This window comes from Corvus moneduloides, chromosome 9 (genome assembly GCF_009650955.1).
Source record: "Corvus moneduloides isolate bCorMon1 chromosome 9, bCorMon1.pri, whole genome shotgun sequence".
NCBI lineage: Eukaryota > Metazoa > Chordata > Aves > Passeriformes > Corvidae > Corvus > Corvus moneduloides.
This window is the reverse complement of record NC_045484.1, coordinates 30,537,100-30,556,948: the sequence shown is the minus strand read 5'-3', so window position 1 is coordinate 30,556,948 and position 19,849 is coordinate 30,537,100. Positions and strand designations below refer to the sequence as shown.

Sequence of the window (19,849 nt, the reverse complement as noted above, 5' to 3'; positions counted from 1 at the left end):
CACACTGAGGCTGAGGGCAGTGACAGCCTGGAATGTGACAGGGGAAGCCTTTAAACAAGGGGTGGGGGGGGCTTTCTTATATTTATATATAGATACAGAAAAAAAGAATAGACTGACTCCTAATTAAACTATATGACCCTAAATTGCTTTATGATTTATTTTCTTCCTCCATGCTTTGTTATGTTTATAATTACTCAATCAATTTGTATTCTCTGAATTATTGGCTTTGGAGGCTGAGCTGTGCCCAGGGAGAAATTGCAGAGTTGAGTTCAGTTTACATCTGCAAATTGCTGTGCAATTTAATAAGGGGTTTGGGTATTTTCTTTTCAAACGGCACTGCAGCACCTCAGCTTTTATTGCAGTAGAACCAAAAGTTGTGGCTTTTCAGTCCTGTTAGAGAGAGAGCTGCAGCAGCCTTAGACATCAGAGCTGCTGACCCCCAGCAAAGGGGGACAGTGACTGATGCCACAAACCAGGTTTGTGTCATGAAGCAGTTCAGCACCACAGCTTCAGTGCTGCCAGGCACGAGTTTCTACTTTCCCTGCACTTCCTTATGCTTTTTATGCTGGGAAAGGAGAAAACTTAATGCTATTTTTGCTAATACAGTATTTTAGCATTAATTCAAAATTTGGTCCTTTATTAGGCATTTTAGGTTTACAAATGGTAACAAAAGTGTGACACTTCCAGAGAAAACAAACCAAATCCCATTCCCAATGCTCTTCAAAATATTTCTCCTTTAGAACAGTCTTTGATTGTTTTGTGTTTAAATAAGCAAAAGGTGTTTCCTGGCTTTCCTGGGGTTCCAGCAGTTGTGTCCATCACACACAGGCTCCTCTGCAGTGCTGGCACCTCTCACTGAGCACACTCAGTCCTGGAGCTTCAGCTTCATTAACTCATTTTCTTCTGCCCTCTGTTCTTGGAGTCCCAGAGTATCACAACGTTAAAATACACCAAGAACAGCAGGAAGTGCAGGCAGGAAACAACGGCCACGGCCACGGGGAATAAATCTGGGAGGCTCTGGGGAGGAGGCACTGCAGCACTCAGGACAGACAGGACTCCTATCAGGGACATGGACAGAAGGAACTGGAAGACAAGGAATGATGGAACACCTCAGACAGGTCAGCTGTCACTTCATTGCTTGGGTGCTCTGCACTGTTCCACACGGCACAAAGAAATGACAGCCCCCCTCCACGGGTACTTCAGCGCTGGGGAAAGCTGCAAGTAAGAGGTAAAGGAATAAAATTTGCTTACCAGGCTCCTGACAATCCTAGGAAAGGACTTAAACCAGGACACGTAACCCTTGAGGGAAAGGGAGAAGGCCTTGAGCTGCAGGTCCTCTGCTGAGGTCTTCTCCAGGATGGAGAAGGAGGCCAGGCACACGGCCAGGAACGCGGGCGTGGTCACGGCGTAGGCCAGGAGCAGCCCGTCCTTCAGCAGCAGGGGCAGCAGGCTGGGTGGCATCAGCCAGGGCCAGCAGCGTTCCAGGGGGGATTCAGAGAATGCAGAAAAGAGGGGAAAGCAGTAAATATATTTATCCTTGCTAGAACTAGGGAAGAACAGGGTTATCATGGAATTGCAGACGGGTTTGGGTTGGAAGAGATCCTAAAGGCCATCCATTCCACCCCCTGCCATGGCAGGGACACCTCCCACCATCCCAGGCTGCTCCCAGCCCCAATGTCCAGCCTGGCCTTGGGCACTGCCAGGGATCCAGGGGCAGCCACAGCTGCTCGGAGAATTCCATCCCAGCTCCTGCCCACCCTCCCAGGGAACAATTCCTTCCCAATATCCCATCCAGCCCTGCCCTCTGGCAGTGGGAAGCCGTTCCCTGTGTCCTGTCTGTCCATCCCTTGTCCAAAATCCCTCTCCAGCTCTGTTAATAGTTTCCGACTCACCTGAAAGTTGACACAAGTAGAAACCACGTGGCCATAAAGGGGATTTCATTTATGATTAAGCAGACTGGGCTGGGATGAAAAGAAGAAAAAGGGTTATCAAATATTCCCATATCCAACAGCACTCCCAGGTCCATGTAGGACATCCCCATAGAACAGCAGTGCTGGTGACTGTCCCCACAGCCACCACTGAAAGGACAGACCAGCCTGGCTGTACTTGCACACCTTCATTTACAAATTTACATTAGAAAAGCAAATGTGCAGGGTTGTTACAAGCTGATGTATTTCTAAGTGAAAACAGCATGCAGTAAGAAGATGAGGAAAAGATTAAAATATACCCACAGGAAAACAATTTACTTACACTGACACAAGAAGAATAGATTTTTCATGGACTTGAAAGGAGAACAGGAAAAATGACAAGGCACAGCTGACCTTAGGAGGGAGAGCAGAGATGTGTCAGTCCGTGTGACTGCAAAGCAAAGCCCTCTGTGGTGTCTGCTGGCACAGGCTCTGTGACAGGCAGCAGCTAAACGAGCTGAGTTTTCTAATTAACTGCTGCATTTCCTCCAGGGCAGCTCCTGGAACCACCCTCATGTACCAAAACCACCTTGTTCGAAAGTTTATCCAGAATTAGTCACAAAGTCCTTCAGGCAGAGCCTCCCTCTTGCTCAACTTCCCTGACAAGAGCATTCCCAGCAGAGAATCACAACATTCCCACACACAGGCACTGGCAAATCCCACTCATGGTAAGAATTACCCCCATTTTTGACACAAAATTTTGCTCCTCACTGTGACCAGCCAATATAAAAGTAAACAAATTGTCTTTTCATTCCCCCACCAAACAAAAACAGGCTGTAAAACCAAGCAGTTCTTAGGATAGATATTAGTTTTAGGCAATGTTGTGATAAAATTAAAAAGAGAAATTAGTTTGTAACTCTGAAACTTAGGACCCAGCTCCCTATAATGTTGATTTCAAGGAGAACTGTTTTTGCATGGAAGTCATGGCAATGTGCTTCAATTCAATGATGTGACTAAGAGAAGGCAAACATTTTGGAAAATAGGATCATTATATTTTCAAACCACTAATGAGCTCACAATGTCCATTTGGGGACTTTTTAATTGAATTTTGCAGCCAGTGAAGGAAGAAAAACTGGCACTTTGGAAGCCAAACAAAAAGAGGAGAAATCCCAATTCTATCTGAGGTTTAAATGTGTGTGGCATCTTCTAAAGGCTCTTCAGAGGAAGGTAATAAAAATATGGGGTTAAATAAAGAAAACTGAACTTAAGGAACAAATCTGGGTTTAAAGGACAGGTCAGAGCCCTGGATTTGTGGGAGCAAAACTCTTTTTAACCAATTCCTTCAGCATTTCATGGCTCCCACCCTCTGTGCCCTGCACAACTGCTGTTGGCACTGCTGGTTGCACTCCAGTGCTTGTGGTAGATATCAAACAGGGAGCAGTGAAAAGCAAACACTCACCAAAGCAAATTTAAACCCTCGCAGGGAAGGCTGGACAGTGAGCTTGATACAGGCAGGGAGCAGGCTCAGGAATGTTACAGCAAAACTAAACGATTGGGGAAGAAAAACAGATTTAATACGTGAGTGACTACAGTCATTAACACTTCACTCTGCAGAGCCAGACCCGAATTCTTCACTGAGTCAAGGAGCAAAACTGGGAGCCCTGACTTCTAAAAGCATTGAAAGATAGTTGAAGTCTTTGAATTTGCAAATTTTAACTCAGTTTTAATCAAGCAACTGAAATCACTATATAAACAAGCATGGAATTTTTCAGTCATATATATTCCTAATATTTCTCCCTCATCACTTGGGAGAAATATACAGTATAGGAAAGAATGCAATTCGAGAAAATTTACTCCTCTTGGAAAAAACAGTGCAGATAAAAACTGCCTAAAGCACTCCAGTTATGTCTTACCTGAGTTTCAGCTGAGTTCGAGGGGATATTACATTCTTTATCTTTATAAGGACACTTAGACTGCACCAAATATTGGCTACTTTATCCTGGAAGGAAATAAAAAGGTAATCAGTGATAATTATATATAATTACACTCATGTCTGTGGGAACAATGGGGCTTGGGAGGTGGGGATTGTTGGGTTTCTACCATGAGAGTGCAAATAACACTTGCAAGTGTACATCACATTCTTAGACATACTGGAGATGATTCTGCTCTTCAAAAACAGAAAGTTTCAAGAGACCCAATTAAAACATGCTCTAAAGTAAGTGAGAAATAGTTCTTCAGCACAAGAGACAATGACTTAACCCATGAGACCAGACATTTTGTGGAATTAAGGCTCTGACACTGTCCCTGAGTAAACCCTGGCACGTGTGAATCCTTTCTCACTCTGTGCTGTCATACCTGCCCGTGCCTGTGCTCGCTGCTCGCTAGCACTGACAGAGTTAACCTCCAATAAATCAAGAACTCTAAAGACATTAGCAGTTGTGCTAGGATCACTTTCAAAATTAAATTTGTAACTGCAGCTCTCCTGCTGGTGAAACTCATCCCCAGACAGCTGCTGGGGGCACAGCTGTGTAGACACAACCCCACGGAGGCGACTCCCACCAGCAACTGAGCCCCCTCCGTCCCTGCTGCCAGCGCCCGGAATCTGCCGGGGATTCCGGGGAACACAGCTCTGGCAGCACCAGCGACTCCTCCTCGCAGCCAGGCTGATTTTCCAGCCATCAGCAAGTGTTCCCGGGCTGCAAATGGGAGCTGTCACACCCTGGGCTGCAAATGGGAACTGCACAGAACCTGTCACACCCCAGGCCAAGTTACTGAGCGCTGCTTACGTGGACAAATTCTCATTTTATCTCCATCAGCATCCAGCAAGTCACTGCCCTGAGCAGCTCAGAAAATATTTGGGCTAATATTAGACTAAAATCCTCCAGCTCTTCTGGACTCATTGGTTATTGTCATTTACAGATTTTATTTTTAAACTTGGTACTGAATAAAAGGTGTGGTGAGCAAAATTATTCCTTTATAAATTCCAAATCATTCTCAAGGAAAAGGGTCATTGTTTTTTTTGGGGGGGTGTCTTTTCTGGAGGGGTTGTTTGGTGTTTGTTGGGGATTTTAAAACAAACTAGCAGAGAATACACTAAGAACACCTCCACTGCCTTTGGTACATCAGCATTAACTTTTGAAGAAATAAGTGCCAGCTGTGATATTATTTACATCTAAAAAAGATTAAAAGAATAATTAAGATTAATCAAACTACATGAGAATTTGCTTTAATCCCTGTGACAACCTGGAAATTCAAAGCTTCATTTTCTGGGTTAAGCTTGAAGTTGAGAATCTGGTGTAAGAAGTGTAATATTGACTCGTGCCCCAATTAAAACACCAACAACTCCCTGTGACTTGGGAGATGAGAACCCTTTATCCCAAATTCCTGTGGCACTGCCATTCGGTAAATGAGGAATTGAGGGACTGGATTAAGGGTCAGCACCTTCAGCATAGGCAAAACCAAAAGCAGAAGCGGCCTAAAACTTTTGGAAAACATTGTGGAAACTGCACAGGGTGGGGAAAAAAGGAAGTTCTAGGCTGTATCTAAAACACCATTTAAAAATTATTTTAAAAAAATAATTAATCCCATTGAAAAGAGGGGAGCAGAACCCCAGAGGCTGAGGCTGTTGACTGTCAAGGTTATACATCTTCTGACACTGTCAATTACTATGGAATCTATTTCAATGGAAAAATGTATGGATTGAAGTATGGGTTTGATGATGGGATAAGTGTTGTCTACTGGTATAATATCCTGGAAGATGCCAGCTGAGCTGGGGTTAAACACTGGATTAAATAACTGGCAAGAAACGACTGCTGAAGAAGCCATCTCGAGTTACTCGCCCTGCGCCGTGTCTCCCCCATGAAATCCTAAAGGTCAGGCTGAAGGTTTCTCCAGGGATCTAAGAATACAGGACAGGGCAGTGGGTGGGAGAAGAAAACATGCATGCCTCAAACAAGCCTCTGTCAATGGGAAAGAGTCTTCTGAGTACTTGCATGATTTGTTCCACGTCGGTGCCGAACGGGAGCCAGCAGGCAGCGAAGGACAACAGCACTGTCCCTGCCAGTTTAGCCAACAGCACCAGCCTGCAACAGGACAGCACATCACCAGAGAAATCCAGGAATGCTGGACAGAAGTCAAGAGCAATCCTCACTGTGCAGCACAGGAACACGTTACACCAGGTATCTCGCACACAATGAACTCAGGAGGGCCCACATGCACACAAGGACATTCCCATTCCCCACGCCAGGCTGATTCCTGAGGAAGATAAAACACTTTAAAGCCACTTACCCCTTTCCTTTCAGTCCCTTCTTGAAGCACTTTCCAAGTAAATAGCAAAAAAAGGGCAGGGAATGGTAGAGCTCCATTTGCTTATAATTTAAGGCCAAGCAAAACGCCACAGAGCCCAGGAGGTCCCAGTCACGGGACAAACAAAGGACAGCCCACAAGGCCAAGCCAAGGCTCACTGAGTTGTATATGGTTTTTTATGTCAAGGACAAGATACACGTCTCACTTCTGGAAGGCAGCAATTAATGCCCTGAGGGGAAGCAGAAATAGCTTACAAAATGAGTTTTGCCAAGTTAGTTTTAAGGACACACTGCCAGTTGCGACTCTGTTGCCCCCACAGATAAAAAATTTTACTTCCATTGAAAGTGTAATTTCTGTATTTCCAAGGTTTGATTCAGAGCTTGCCCAGACAAAACCGAGGGCAAATTCTGTGTGTGTTAATTACACGTGTAATGTCTATTCAGCCAACCCAGCTTTTGGTGGCAGTGACAGTTCTTTGCAACAACCAACATTTTCTTCTTAGCGTTTACATGGTTAAAGATAAAGCTCTCACAGGCTTCCCCTTCCAGCTCCCACAAGATATGTGCAGAATATTCAAATATGTCAGTGTTTAAATTATGTATAATTTAGTTCAAGGACTTCTGAGGGGTTTGTGATTCTCTTACACTCACAAGGCACCCTCATCCATGACCAGTTCCCTGAGCTGCTAATTCTGCTCAAACAATGAGTAATAGTTGCTAAAAACAAGGTTACTGCCTTGTGACTTTGAAAAGAGCTTCCCAGGCTCAGGAGATTTAGAAGAGACTAAGCCACACTTACTATTAAATTGCAACAAGTATTAGCTTTGGGGTTTATTTGTTTTTTGAAAAACTTAGATAAACCAGTAAGACACAGAATCCCAGAATGGTTTGAATTGGAAGGGACCCTAAAGCCCATCCAGTCCCACCCCCTGCCATGGGCAGGGACACCTTCCACCATCCCAGACTGCTCCAACCTGGCCTTGGACACTTCCCGGCATCCAGGGGTAGCCACAGCTGCTCTGGGCACCCTGTGCCAGGGCCTGCCCAGCCTCACAGGGAGGAATTTCTCCCTAGTATCCAATCCAAACCCATCCTCTGGCAGTGGAAAGCCACTCCCTCCTGTCCTGTCACTCCATCCCCTTGTATTTCTTGTATTGTCAGAAATGTCACAATATTTTGTTTTCCCTCTGTCAGCCTAAGTAGCTGTGACAACACATCCAGACTGCCCACGGAGCTCTCGGCCCACTCACATTTCCCACTCCACATCACCAGGTACATTTGACACCTCATTGATTTCACATCAGCAAACTCACACTGAGAGGCCCTGATCTTGCAAAGGTGCAGCAGCTCAGGGTAAACAAATCTCTGCATTGCTGGAGCTGCTCAGAGGATGGCGTTGGTCACATCAGAGTGGCAGGGCTGGCACAGAAATCTGCAGTAAATCCCTGCCTCCACAGCAGCTGCTACACCTCCAGCACCCCAGCACGGGGTGAGCTGACAGCACTGGCCTGTTTGTGTACAAAACCAGAACAAAACCAGAATTGTTACTAACACAGACCCACCTGAGAAGGTGTCCACCACCACTGTGGACCAGTCAGCCCTGAACTCACCTCCCTGAGCTGTGAAGCCGAGGCAGAAGGGGAGGTTTTATAGAGCTGAACATTTCACACAGCTCCACCTGACACTGCTCTGCCAACCCAGGAAGATCTAAGGGGATTCCCTCTGCACACACAAATCACAGGAGCACAACCCATCACTCTCCTTACTGTCACAGCACCAGTGATGCTGTCTGCAGGGAAGTGACTGACAGGGAGATGAGCTGGAGGCATGGGAAGAATGATATTCATGTTCGGATTGATTTGTGCCAATATCAATAATTTTTATCTCCAATATGTTTCAGACTTACAGCTTCCTTTGATATCTCTGTTTGGGGTGGGCAGAACCCTATCAAGTGCTAAGGAACAGTGATTCCATCAACAGAAATTCATTTCCATGCAGAACAAGGATACTGGAAGTGCCCATGGTCAATAAGGATGAGGCCTGGATAAAGCAGGATGCAGAGAGCACTGGAAACCTGGAAAAAAAGGATGAAAAAAGAGAGAGGAAAAAGAATTAGTCCCAAACTAGGCATTGGACAGAGGAACTTCTCCAGGACAAAATGTGTCCCTCCATGATGCATCCTGTATGTAGCAATCTTATTCTCCACAAGTAATCATCTGTCAGTAAGATTTTGAAGAAATAAAAAAGGATAAAGATTTGCCATAAATGAGAAAATATTGAATATTGCCTGCCCTTTACAATAGCTCAAAGATCACCCACACCTATCTTAAACCACTCCAAAAATCAGACTTATTATTCCAAAGTCTACTGTAAGGAGTGTTCAAGACAAAGCAGTTCCCACATCTCCTCCTGCCATACCACAAATTATTTTTTTACTATTCAAGTAATAAATTCAAGGAAAAACATCATTCAGAAGTTCATGGCTACTAAACTTAAGAGCATCTTGTTATTGAAAGCATTAAAATAATTGCTATGAGATAAAATAATGGCTTTTTGAATCTTTTTAAGTAAAAAGCCTATAATATGAGCTATAGTGATTGTCATCAGTTTTACATGGGAGCCATCAGGGCATTCTAGGTGTTAATTAACTTAGGGTTACATTTCTACCCTGTTCTAACAGTGTTTTCTTTGTTTAATTTACACACACCAGGTACTTGCCTTTTTTTTTGCAGATGTTTCTTTCAAGGAAAAACAATATAAAATAACTGCAGGGATATAAACCAGCAAATCAGCAACAAACACTGAAAAATAAAGATTAATTTTCCATTAGAATCCTCCCACAAGGAGGAGACAAAGAAAAAACACAGGCAAATAAACATCAAAATATCAGAAATAAACTGGGCAGTTCTACTTCAAAGGACAAAAAGAAACAGGTCTACAGAATTTGATCTTGTTAATGTTTCTAAGGCTCACTTCTGATGTCCCAAAGCTGCTGCTTCCACGTGTTCAGCTGTCCTGGCTCCTGGCACAGCCTCAGTCACACTGTAGTTCCTCACATGCCAAAAGCAGGGCAGGCATTCGGGAATGCCCCAAAGAAATCAGCCCTGACTGGACCCAGGTTGTGGGATAGGACAGAGAAGGCTGGGGGCACAATAAAGCAACTCCAGATGATCCCAATCTCTGTGTGAATTACCAGTGATGGGGATAAAGACACTGAAAGCAGGGATTTGGCTCTGATCACCTGCCTACAGCAAGGATTTGTAAGAGAGGGAACAAGAGAACAGAGCCAGCAGGTTCCCCTGCCCAGGGTATGTTCAGCAGGTGAATTCTTCTTGAGTGTTGTCTTAAAAACTCAAGAAAATACTCAGATTATTTCTACAAACCACTTTCAGCAAATGTGCAGTGGTTCCAAGAGGGAAAGGATATGTTTAAATATTTCAGTTATCCAGGGATAAATTGTTTTGTCAGCTTAAGCCACAACTAAACAAATATACCCAAGGTGTTAGCAAAACAAATACACTGATGCTTAAAATAAAGCTGCCATTGACCACCCTGAATTATTTTAATGCATTCTTCTAATGGCTCCTGTTAAAAAGTGTTTATCAGCTCTCCAGATCCATCAGTGTTGTGTCAAGTGACTTGATTTCAAAATTAATAAAGACCATTTCAAGGATAATTAAATTCTAGTGATTTTTATTTTTTTTTCAATTCAATCAATTACCGGAGAGCAGACTGAGAGGTTTGTGAAGTACAGAAAAGCTATTGATGAATAACAAATTCTGCTGTTGCAATCAGAAAGCATTTTGTGTTAGAAAAAGCAAAAGACATTTTAAATGAAAGAAACAGTAACATGAAACAAGAGTTCATTGGCCACATTCTTTGCTGTCCTACTGCTACAGCTACCAAATTATGGTACAAATCTTTTTCTGCATTTGTTTGCAGTTCAAAACAATCAAATGGTATAAGACAAATTTAGAATACAAGCAGTAAAATAAATTATTACTTTGTTGCTCACAGTAATAATATCAAATATCTCTGCCTTTGAGCTCCTAATGAAGATCTCTGACACCTCCAGAGGTTGTTAAGTCAGTAAATGCCAGGCTACATGTGAAATAATACTACAATAAAAACCAAGTGAAGCTAAAAATAAAAAGAGTCTTTGTCAGAATGGAAGGGAAAACAAGAATATTATTTTCAAAATTAAAAAATGGGTCTATGCTACAAAGAGTAGCTGTGTTTTAGTTTTTAATTAATTAATTGGATTGAAAACTTGTTTCTATATTTTATATTTGTCAGCTTCACAAATGATGGCAGAAGAGGAAATAATGCAGGAATTTGGCTCAGAAACGGACCTGCAAAGCCACCCAATTAAAAAACTGAGAATAAACCAGTAAAGACAGAGAAGCTGCATATTAAACATGCTGAATTAGTAAGCAAGACAAATGTGCAGGATGATCCCAAGGAAGTATAATCTTCCTACCTGTTGTACGCATAAATAACTTATGGGGCTGACTCTCATAGCCCCGAGATGTGTGCAGAGCAACCCAATCAGGATTTATTAACTTTGCTCTGTAAAACAAAGTACAGACACATCAAAATGCAGACAGTTCTCATTTCCCTTTACACTCCTTGCAGCAATAAAGATGACATGCACAGGAGCAGATTCCAAGAATTAAGATGAATGAGAAGAAATATTTCAGAGAGCAATAGTGATCAATGAAAGCTTTTCCTCACCACTAGATCAGTTTACACTATAGACTGTTTCACAATTGAAAAAAAATAACGTTTGGAAACAGTAAAAATGGAATACAATATTTATTAGGACAAGATAACCACCTCCAGTCTGGTTCCAGGGACTTTAAAAAAAAACAATTGTAAATACCTTTCATGCTTAAGTATTAAATATAAACCATTTACAGTTCACATAGATGCCCCACATAGCTGTGCCTGTGCACTTTAACCTACATTCTTATTCCATAAGTCTCATTCCAACAGCAGCAAAGCCCTTGTGGAAAAAGTATTCCAATAACAGAATTCTATTTACATGATATCCACTCATCAAATGTCACTTGGGCTCTGCACACACAACAGCTTTCCCAGGCAATGCCCCCTTTTCCTACAGCACTTTTCCCTGGGCATCACAGATCCAGCAGTGGCTTCCAGGGAAAGCTGAATATCCAAGTCACATCTAAATTTACAGAGCTGGCAGAAAGAAAAATGTAACACGGGATTGAAAACACTGAACTTACATGTAAGCACACACAAAACTGTGATAGGCAGTGAGAGGTGGGTAATCAAGGCCCCAGTACAGCAGGTTGTTATCACTTGTATTGAAGTACCTAGAAAAAAATAAAATTCAATTTAAAGACTACATTTCCAGCTTGGTTTTGGCCCAAGGAAAAGGCTGAATATTAAATGTATTCCAAATCCAAAACAGAAGGTGGCAACTTCTTTTTCCGCTTATTTTTACTTCATATTAAATAAGTCTCAAGCAACAAAATAACAGTAAAAGTGATTCAGAGTTCACACATTTGTGATTGCAAAAAAAAGCTGCTAAAGCTCACTTCAGTGGAGAGGGAAACTCCTGGTTCTACCTCCAAACCCAGGTGGAGCACGTGAAAGGAAAGAAAAGGATTTTCCCGTTTGTGATTACGTTGTGCCAGGATTTCTGTGGCAGCAGTTAAAACAAAGTCACCTCTCCCAAATGACAACAGAGGGGTTTGTGCAAGGAAAAGTTCCAACAGTGAGGACCAGCCCCTTTCCATCTCCCAGTGAAACACTGACTGGCTGCTCCCACTGCCACAGGGCAGGCTCTTGGCTTTTCCACTTCCTCACCTCAAATGCAGCCAATTTTTGACATTTATTATAGTAAATGCTATTTCTTGAATTCTTTATGAGCAGCCTGAAGTGTCTTCTGAACTGATGATAAATCATATTTCTTTGAGTTGCATCTCTGCTTCTTATCCTACAATTCAAGATTGCTCCTGCCAAGGCAGTGCAGATTCCTCATGCAGAATGTCACAGTTTGCAACTTTCAGGGAACTTGCCAGTTTTGGGAGTTTATTTTTTTCATTTTACCTTCCATAAACTCATAGTTTCAGTAAGAAAAGAAAAACAATCCTTATATATCCAGTAATTTTTAGTAAGGAAGCTTTCAGAGTTTTAATTAGCAGAGAATAAGAAGGGATGTTCTTAAAGTAGCCTTTAGCAAATAATGTCAAGACTGTAAAGAATAATATAAACCAGAAATACTTAAATTCTAGAATGCAATCCCTTGCATGTCAGCCAAGATGTGCTATTCCAAACACCCAAGACTGAATAGGACATTGCTGTATTAGAGAATCAATTTCCAAAGCAGATCCAACTCAAAAAACCCCTTCAATTATAAATAAAATATTATATAAATTATAAAACCAGAAAGCAAATACAAGCCCAAGGTGCCCACGTGGCAGCTAAACTCAGCCTGCAACAGTGTCTGATCTGGCCCCTGGGAATGCCTGGGAATATTGGCGGCTATAACTCCTAATTTTAAGGAGATATAGTTCAGAGTAACAGAGTGGATCAAAGCTGCCAACTCCATTACTGTGTAACACCACTCGTCCCACCTCTGGCACAGTCAGGGTTTGGATATCCCAGAAAAAAGAGAATAAAAATGATAATATAGGAACTACAGGATGGTCTGAGGTCACTACACAGAGCCATCCGCAGAGTTCAGGTGTATTTACAGAACACAAGTGAATTAATTCTCTATTTTGTCAGATTAGTCTGTTCCCCAACAGCCAGCCAGGGAAGTTACACCACACACAACACCACTGTCCTTGCTGGAAGATGACCTGGAATTCCAATATATTCCAATTTGAGTTGTAGCACATATATGGACTACATTTTTACTGTTTTGTGCCAGCTCTAAGGAATATTAGCAATAATGTAAAAAGAAATAAAACATTTAGAATAATTTTCCTTCTGCTTTAAGTGATCTGCACAAATGAAGCTCCAAACCTTTACATTTAGATTCCAGGCACCCACCCATCTAAAAATCTCATGGATCATGGGTGTGAACAATGGGCTCAGAGGTGTAAAATACAGCCAGGATTTCCTTCCATTCTCCCTTTGTAAGCACAACCTACCACTGCCTGATGGGTAAGTTGTAGGTGATTTCTTGCCAGTGCCTCTGAGCCTCGTAGTCTCCATACATGGGTGGTTTTCCTGCCCCTAAAAGGAGAAGACACAGCATTTAGAAAATTACTAAAAATTGGTTGACAGAGATTGCTTTCCTCCAGTTATATACTGCATATTAACATATTACCAATTTTATTCTCCATGCCTCAATATTGAGAGCAAATAGAGACCTCATCATGCAGTCTAACAGAGGGAAAAAAAAAGTTATGTGTTCTTTTGGCTTCCTGGAGATTTCTGCAATAAGCATTTATCAAGATACTCTGCTGTGAAGAACTCCTTCCTCATCTGACAAAAAAAATCATTTCCAAGTGCAGATGAAAAATGTGGTACTTTCCCTGAACTAGGAAAATGCACATAATGGACATGTTACAGTGATTTTGTGGGAACTGCTGCACTCCCTTGGTATGTGATAATTGTCAATATTCTCACTTGTATTTCAGCCATGTCATGGTACCTTACTATCAATATCATTATAATACTATTATTTGCCCTTTTCATGGAAAAGCAAAGCTTTATCAATTCAAATACTTCAGATGTCAAATACTCCCCTCGATGTAAGACTAACTCTGATAATGGCAGCATGCTGAGCATCTTCCCAGATGTTTATTTACTTCTATTAACCTGATCACTGAGAACAGCAACTGGACTGATTGTGCTCCCAGTGAAATATTGACATGAGCCAGACAGAGATATAAGAGGTTCTTTAAAATATAGGAAAGCCATCTCTAGTTTTTCCCATGATCTATGTTTGTGGGAATCCCACAAGCCCAGGAACGTGCAATTTATTCCCAGAAAGTGGAAAGGAGCTCTTATCTCTGCTAATTTCTTCCTGGGTGGTAGAGAGAGCACATTATCTCCACTCTGTGACACATTCAGCCTCAAGTTTCCCAAGTAAGTGAGGTCACTGGAACACTGGAGTTTTATCAGTGTCAATTCTGTAGCTATAAATCCAGTGGAACAAAGAACCTGCCACCTGATTATTGAAATACAAAATAGATGTTAGCCAAATTTTAGAGTGTGTGTTTGTGTGTCTATCAATTTCTCAATCCCTAGGAGAAAAAAAGGAATGAAAAGAATTAATTGTCTTCAGAATGATCAAAAGAGATTTTAATCCAAAGGTTTGGTGATAAAAAGCCAAATACAGACTGATCAGTTAGTATGACAATGCAGATTTAGCTTCCATCTACAGCAAGCATCAGATATACAGACAAACTGAGTTAAAAATTAATAAAAATGGAACATTTTATTTTAAAAGGGTCACAAATACCTTAAAAGTAGAGATCTTATTCAGTTTTATCGTTAACCTGGAAGCAGGCTTTTTAAGGGTTTGAAGCTTCCTTCCAACACCTGTATTTAGCCGGAGTTTGGCAGTGCACTAAAAAAATTATGCATTAAACTATGAAACCAAATTTTTCCTCAATAATTCTCCAAGACTAGGTCATCACTAATGGTAACCTTTCAAAACCAGGTATGAGCTGCCTGCTTTTTCATTTAATTCCAGAGGCAGATCCAAAAGCAAGCTGGATGGCAAGGAACAGGGTGGGAATGAGACTGAGATCCAAGACTGTACAGTAAATGAGGGTGGAATTAAAAGTTCATCACGTCTGCGTGAAGTCAAAAAGAAGAATAATAATCCAAATGGATTTATGTGTTTGACAGCTCTAACATTGGGGTTTGTCTTTTTACAGCTAGCCAATGCTTGAAGTTAAGCTTTAATAATTTGCTGGACTGGATCAGATTCAGCTTTTCCTATTCCAAAAGCAGTTATATGAGCACTGTGGAGGAAATAAGATTTAAAACTTGTTATTTTAGCTCAGGCTTTATTTTAGACTCTCTTCCACAATCTTGATTGGTTTGAAATTAAATCAACTTACAAAAACCTAGTTAGCAACGGAATTTTAAATAAATCCTCTTGCAGTGCAAGAGAAATTCAGTGTATGCCTAAAGACAGGGTGTTTCATGCCTAGAGATGGGTAAAACCCTCAGTTACCTACAGATCTCTCAGAAATGGCATTTTGAGAAAGCAAACTCAAAACAATTGGGAATGCAGTTCAGCTTCAAGCAAATTCTTCAAGTAAATGAAACCCAGAATTACCAGTTTAAAATCACCAGAATATTCCTGAGCAGCTCCAGCTACTCGGGGGATGAGGGTCCCCATTGCCTCAAAAAACCAGAGTAGAATTTAACTGAGGTTCTGATTCCTTGGGCTGACGAGGACTGAAAGTAATGGCTCATTTTTTATCTTTTTTTAAATTTGCAGAGGCCAAGCCTTGTGCAAGCTTATTCCAAGTGTAGGAATGGAACTGGGAGGCTTGGAAAGGAACTTGCTAATTCTTTGCAAGCCTTCTGACACAGGGAGGAGAAAAACTCATCCATTAACAGAATGTAGCTCTGGCTCCTGCTGTAAACAAGTTTAAGGAGGTACACCTACAAGCAGAGTAATTGTTCACTCCTTGTCACCTCTACACTGTCTTCATTAGCACTAGGATTAGCTAAATATAAGTTAAGGTTATATCTGCTACAGAATTTAAAGCATAATATTAAAAAAATGTACGATTAGACTGCAATATTCTGCAAATAAAGGCACAGGGGAGAACAGCCAGATAGTCAACCTAAAATATAACTGACTATCCCCAGCATCACCCAAAAAAAAAAGTTAAGGTGGTTTTTTTCAGTGTTTTGCTCCAAACAGTCATGTTAATCATTGCACACTTCAAAAAATAAGAAAAAGGAATCCTGGGGGAAATCAAGAGGAACTAAAAGATAACAACAGTTGAAATAACACATTGCTTCCTATTTATGATTTTATATAAATAAAAGCAAAAAATTAAGCAACAAATAACATTTCTTTTCATTTATCACCAGCCCCATAATCCCCCTCCCTGAGGCTGCTGCAGCCTGTGCAGGTGCCTTACCTGAGTAGGACCCCAGGGACACAGCCCAGCGCACGGTGAGTGCCAGCAACACCGTGATTGTCATCAGGCTCCACTTCTCCATGGCTGTGCTTTGGGACACACCAGGGACCTGCAAACACACCAGGAACACTGCTACAGCCCCATCCAGGCTTCTGTCCCTCAGGCGTTCCTGCTATGCAATTCCTACACTAATAACTCACTGTATTATTAACAAGCACAGGGGTTTAAAAAGTGAGTAAATGTCCCAGCACCAAGTTATGCCACTTGTTTCCTCAGTTAAACAAAACAGAAGTTATTTAGAAGTTAGTTAGTGTCAGGAGACATTCCCCATCCTTCTGCCCCAAAAAAGCAGTAGAGCTGATGTCCCACCAAGCTTATTTCACCACACTAAGGATCCACTACAAGTAAGAAATATTGCCAAATCTGTCAAATTGAAGGCCACATGCATCAAACTCAGAAATCGAGAAACAGGAAAATTATTGTGTTGCTCTATGCAAAAAAAAAAAAAAAAAAAAACAAATTAAAAACCAAACCGCTAACTATAGAATATGCAAACTTTGATCCAAAGAATCAAAAATATTTCAGTCTGAACTAGGAAAAAAGTGAGGAAGAAACTACTCCAGTCTTAAAGGGTACAACTGTCACAGACTTTCCTCAAAGAAAAGGCAATATTGAATTCAAGTCACTTTAATACGCTTGTAACGGACCAAAAATAAAAATCCCACCCAACAGAAGCACCAAGCTGCAGTTTTAGCAACATACAAGCAACATCTAAGGCATGTTTAGGTTATTCTACTCCAGTTCCACCCGTATTTATTTACTATTCACACAAAGGTATGATCCAACACCACCGCCAAGGGGAAAAAAGAAGTTAATTAATATTATAAATCTGTGGCAGCAGATCTCCATCTATAGGTAGAAAGGTGAACACTGATATTTGCATGTTTTCACCTGTGCCTGAGTCACAGGGGAGCCACTTTTATCCAAATAAAAGATACATCTGTCCTTCTTTTCTATCTTGCCACAACATTAATTAATTATATCTTCTTAATTATTACATTACACCAGCCTCACCTACAGACTCCCCCACCTCGTTTACTTCTGCCATTCCCTACGTTTGGAATAACAGTTGTCTTCTGGGATATTGAGTCTCTTTCTCAGCTCTCACAAGTGCCTCTTAAAATATTCTTTCCTACTAGTTTTTCACCTTTAATAACTATCCCATACTACCTATAACAAAAAGCCATGCTTTCACGAGATTAGAAAGCACAGAACTCTTAATTCTTGGTATCGTGTGGGGAACAATGTTAGACAAGGAATAATTTTTAGGGGATGATAAAGCTGGTTTGGTCAATCCCAAATTTTTCACCTTCTGCCTCTGGACGTGCAACACCTGACGGTCTCTCAAGATCCCACCTGTAAGCAGGAGGTGAAAATCACAGCTAAAAAAAACTCCAAAAAAACCACTATCCTTCCACACTGCCTACGATGAAGATTCAAATAAGTAACATCAATACAAACCACCCACTCCTGGCCCAGGGAGACTGACAGAACTCAGCCATAGATGCACGGCCCTGAATATAACTGAGATGTCAGCACACATTTCAGCAGCTGAAAAACGCACACACTGAACGAAGAATTTAATTTGTTGCAGCAATACCTGTCTATAACTCTACTGTTCCTCTAATCCTTGTCAGGAGATGCCTTTATTCCTCGTATCACCCCCCACTCGCAATACCTCGCTCACCCGGCTGCTCTGCCCCGGCCTCCTCAGAGCCCCCAGGACGGGCTGGCGCTGCGGGGCTCACACCGGGGCCGAGCTGCGAGCCCAGCCGGGCTGCCCCCGGCCACCAGCGGACCCTGCTGCCCCTCAGCCCGCTGTCCTTCAGCCTCCTCAGCCCCCTCAGTCTCCTCAGCCCGCTCTCCCTCAGCCCCCTCACCCCTCAGAGTCCTCAGCCCCCACAGCCCGCTAGCAGCCCTCACCTCCCTCAGCCGCTCGGCCCCGCTGCCGCCCTCAGCCCGTCCCGCCCGCGGGCTCTCACCGGGCTCGGGCGGGCGCGCGCGCTTCCGCCTGCGCGGCGCCTTCCGGGCGGGCTCTGCGCGTGCGCGGGGCGGGAGCCGGGAGCGCCTCAGGGACGCTCCGCCATGGATGGGGCCGGGAGGGGAGAGCTGCGGTCTGCTCCGGGCGAGGGGAGCGCTCCGGAGGGACCTCAGAGCCCCGTGCAGGGCCTAAAGGGGCTCCGGGAGAGATGGAGAGGGACTCTGGACAAGTGACAGGAGAAGGGGGAATGGTTCCCAGTGCCAGAGGGCAGGGAGAGATGGGATATCGGGAAGGAATTGTTCCCTGGGAGGGTGGGCAGGCCCTGGCACAGGGTGCCCAGAGCAGCTGGGGCTGCCCCTGGATCCCTGGCAGTGCCCAAGGCCAGGCTGGACATTGGGGCTGGGAGCAGCCTGGAACAGTGGGAGGTGTCCCTGCCATGGCAGGGGTGGCACTGGATGGGCTTTAAGGTCCCTTCCCACCCAAACCATTCTGGGATTCATGTCCATCTACCATGCCAGGTAGCTGGGAAGCAGCTCCTCAGCTTTTACAACTTTGAGACAATATCTGGGAAGCTATTGGTGCATAAAGCTGATAGCACAGAATCCCAGGATAGGTCAGGCTGGAAGGGACCACAGCGCGGTCATCTGGTGCCAGCTCCCTGCTCAGGCAGGGCTGTCCCAGAGCACAGGGCACACAGGTGTGTCCAGACAGCCTTGAGTATCTCCAGTGAGGAAGACTCCAGAACCTCTCCATGATGGCCTCACTTTTACAACCTTTCAGTCTCACCCCCTTTCATTCTCTTGAAGGTCTCGACAAAGTACGGAGCATAACAGCAATCAGAGAATCACAGGATGGTCTGGGTTGAAAGAAACCTCAAAGATCATCCCATTCCACCCCTGCCACGGGCAGGGACACCTTCCACTATCCCAGGTTGCTCCAAACCCCATCCAACCTGGCCTTTTCTCCTGACTGAGGTCAGGACATGAGACTGAATAGAAAACTGATCATTCTTAAAGCTAACACCAGATACTGAGGTTCTCATGGCCACACCTGCCAGGTGAGCTGGTAGCAGTGCTCTCCTTGGACTGGAATTCCAGGGCTGAAAGTTGTGATGGATTTAAACACAACTGCTACAAAAAGCGAATGTCTGATCACTTACAACAGAAACATTAAAGTAACCAGACATTACTGGAAAACAAAGTGATTTATAAATTATTTTTCTCAGATGTGCAGATTATTTTTAAAATATATAAGCACTATAAATATAGTTCTGCGTAACACCAGAGATGGCTTTTCTTCCTTGATGTTTTTCCAATGCAGGATGCTGATTCCCACTATCCCAACCATTTTTGAGTGCAAATTCTTTGGACATCCTGGTCCCTCTTACACCAGCCATAATTTCAGTCTCTTGTGGTGTTGCCTCATGTGGGATGGTGTGAAGAGACTGAAAGCTGTCTTAAACAGATAAAGGTAAAAAAATCACACCGAGCTGGCTTGCCAAGG

The 19,849-nt window shown here is 42.9% G+C and overlaps 1 protein-coding gene across 4 annotated transcripts; it reads right to left on the bottom strand.

The window, feature by feature from the left end:
- Positions 1–608: 608 nt before the first annotated feature.
- Positions 609–18,379, bottom strand: ALG6 (ALG6 alpha-1,3-glucosyltransferase). Of its 4 annotated transcripts, none has more exons than XM_032117396.1 (15): positions 18,289–18,379; positions 16,306–16,414; positions 13,339–13,423; positions 11,461–11,550; positions 10,692–10,780; positions 8,930–9,012; positions 8,221–8,285; positions 6,195–6,380; positions 5,854–5,989; positions 3,821–3,906; positions 3,367–3,451; positions 2,251–2,321; positions 1,893–1,961; positions 1,252–1,450; positions 609–1,083 (listed from the first exon to the last, which is right to left on the bottom strand). In XM_032117396.1, the coding sequence occupies exons 2-15, from the start codon at positions 16,385–16,387 to the stop codon at positions 889–891; spliced, it is 1,521 nt and encodes a 506-aa protein (XP_031973287.1). In that variant the 5' UTR covers positions 16,388–16,414; positions 18,289–18,379; the 3' UTR covers positions 609–888. The 4 variants fall into 4 exon arrangements, with proteins under 4 accessions (XP_031973287.1, XP_031973288.1, XP_031973289.1 ...); XM_032117397.1 differs by having other exon boundaries at positions 18,348–18,371; XM_032117398.1 differs by lacking the exon at positions 18,289–18,379 and adding an exon at positions 17,675–17,708.
- Positions 18,380–19,849: the final 1,470 nt, after the last annotated feature.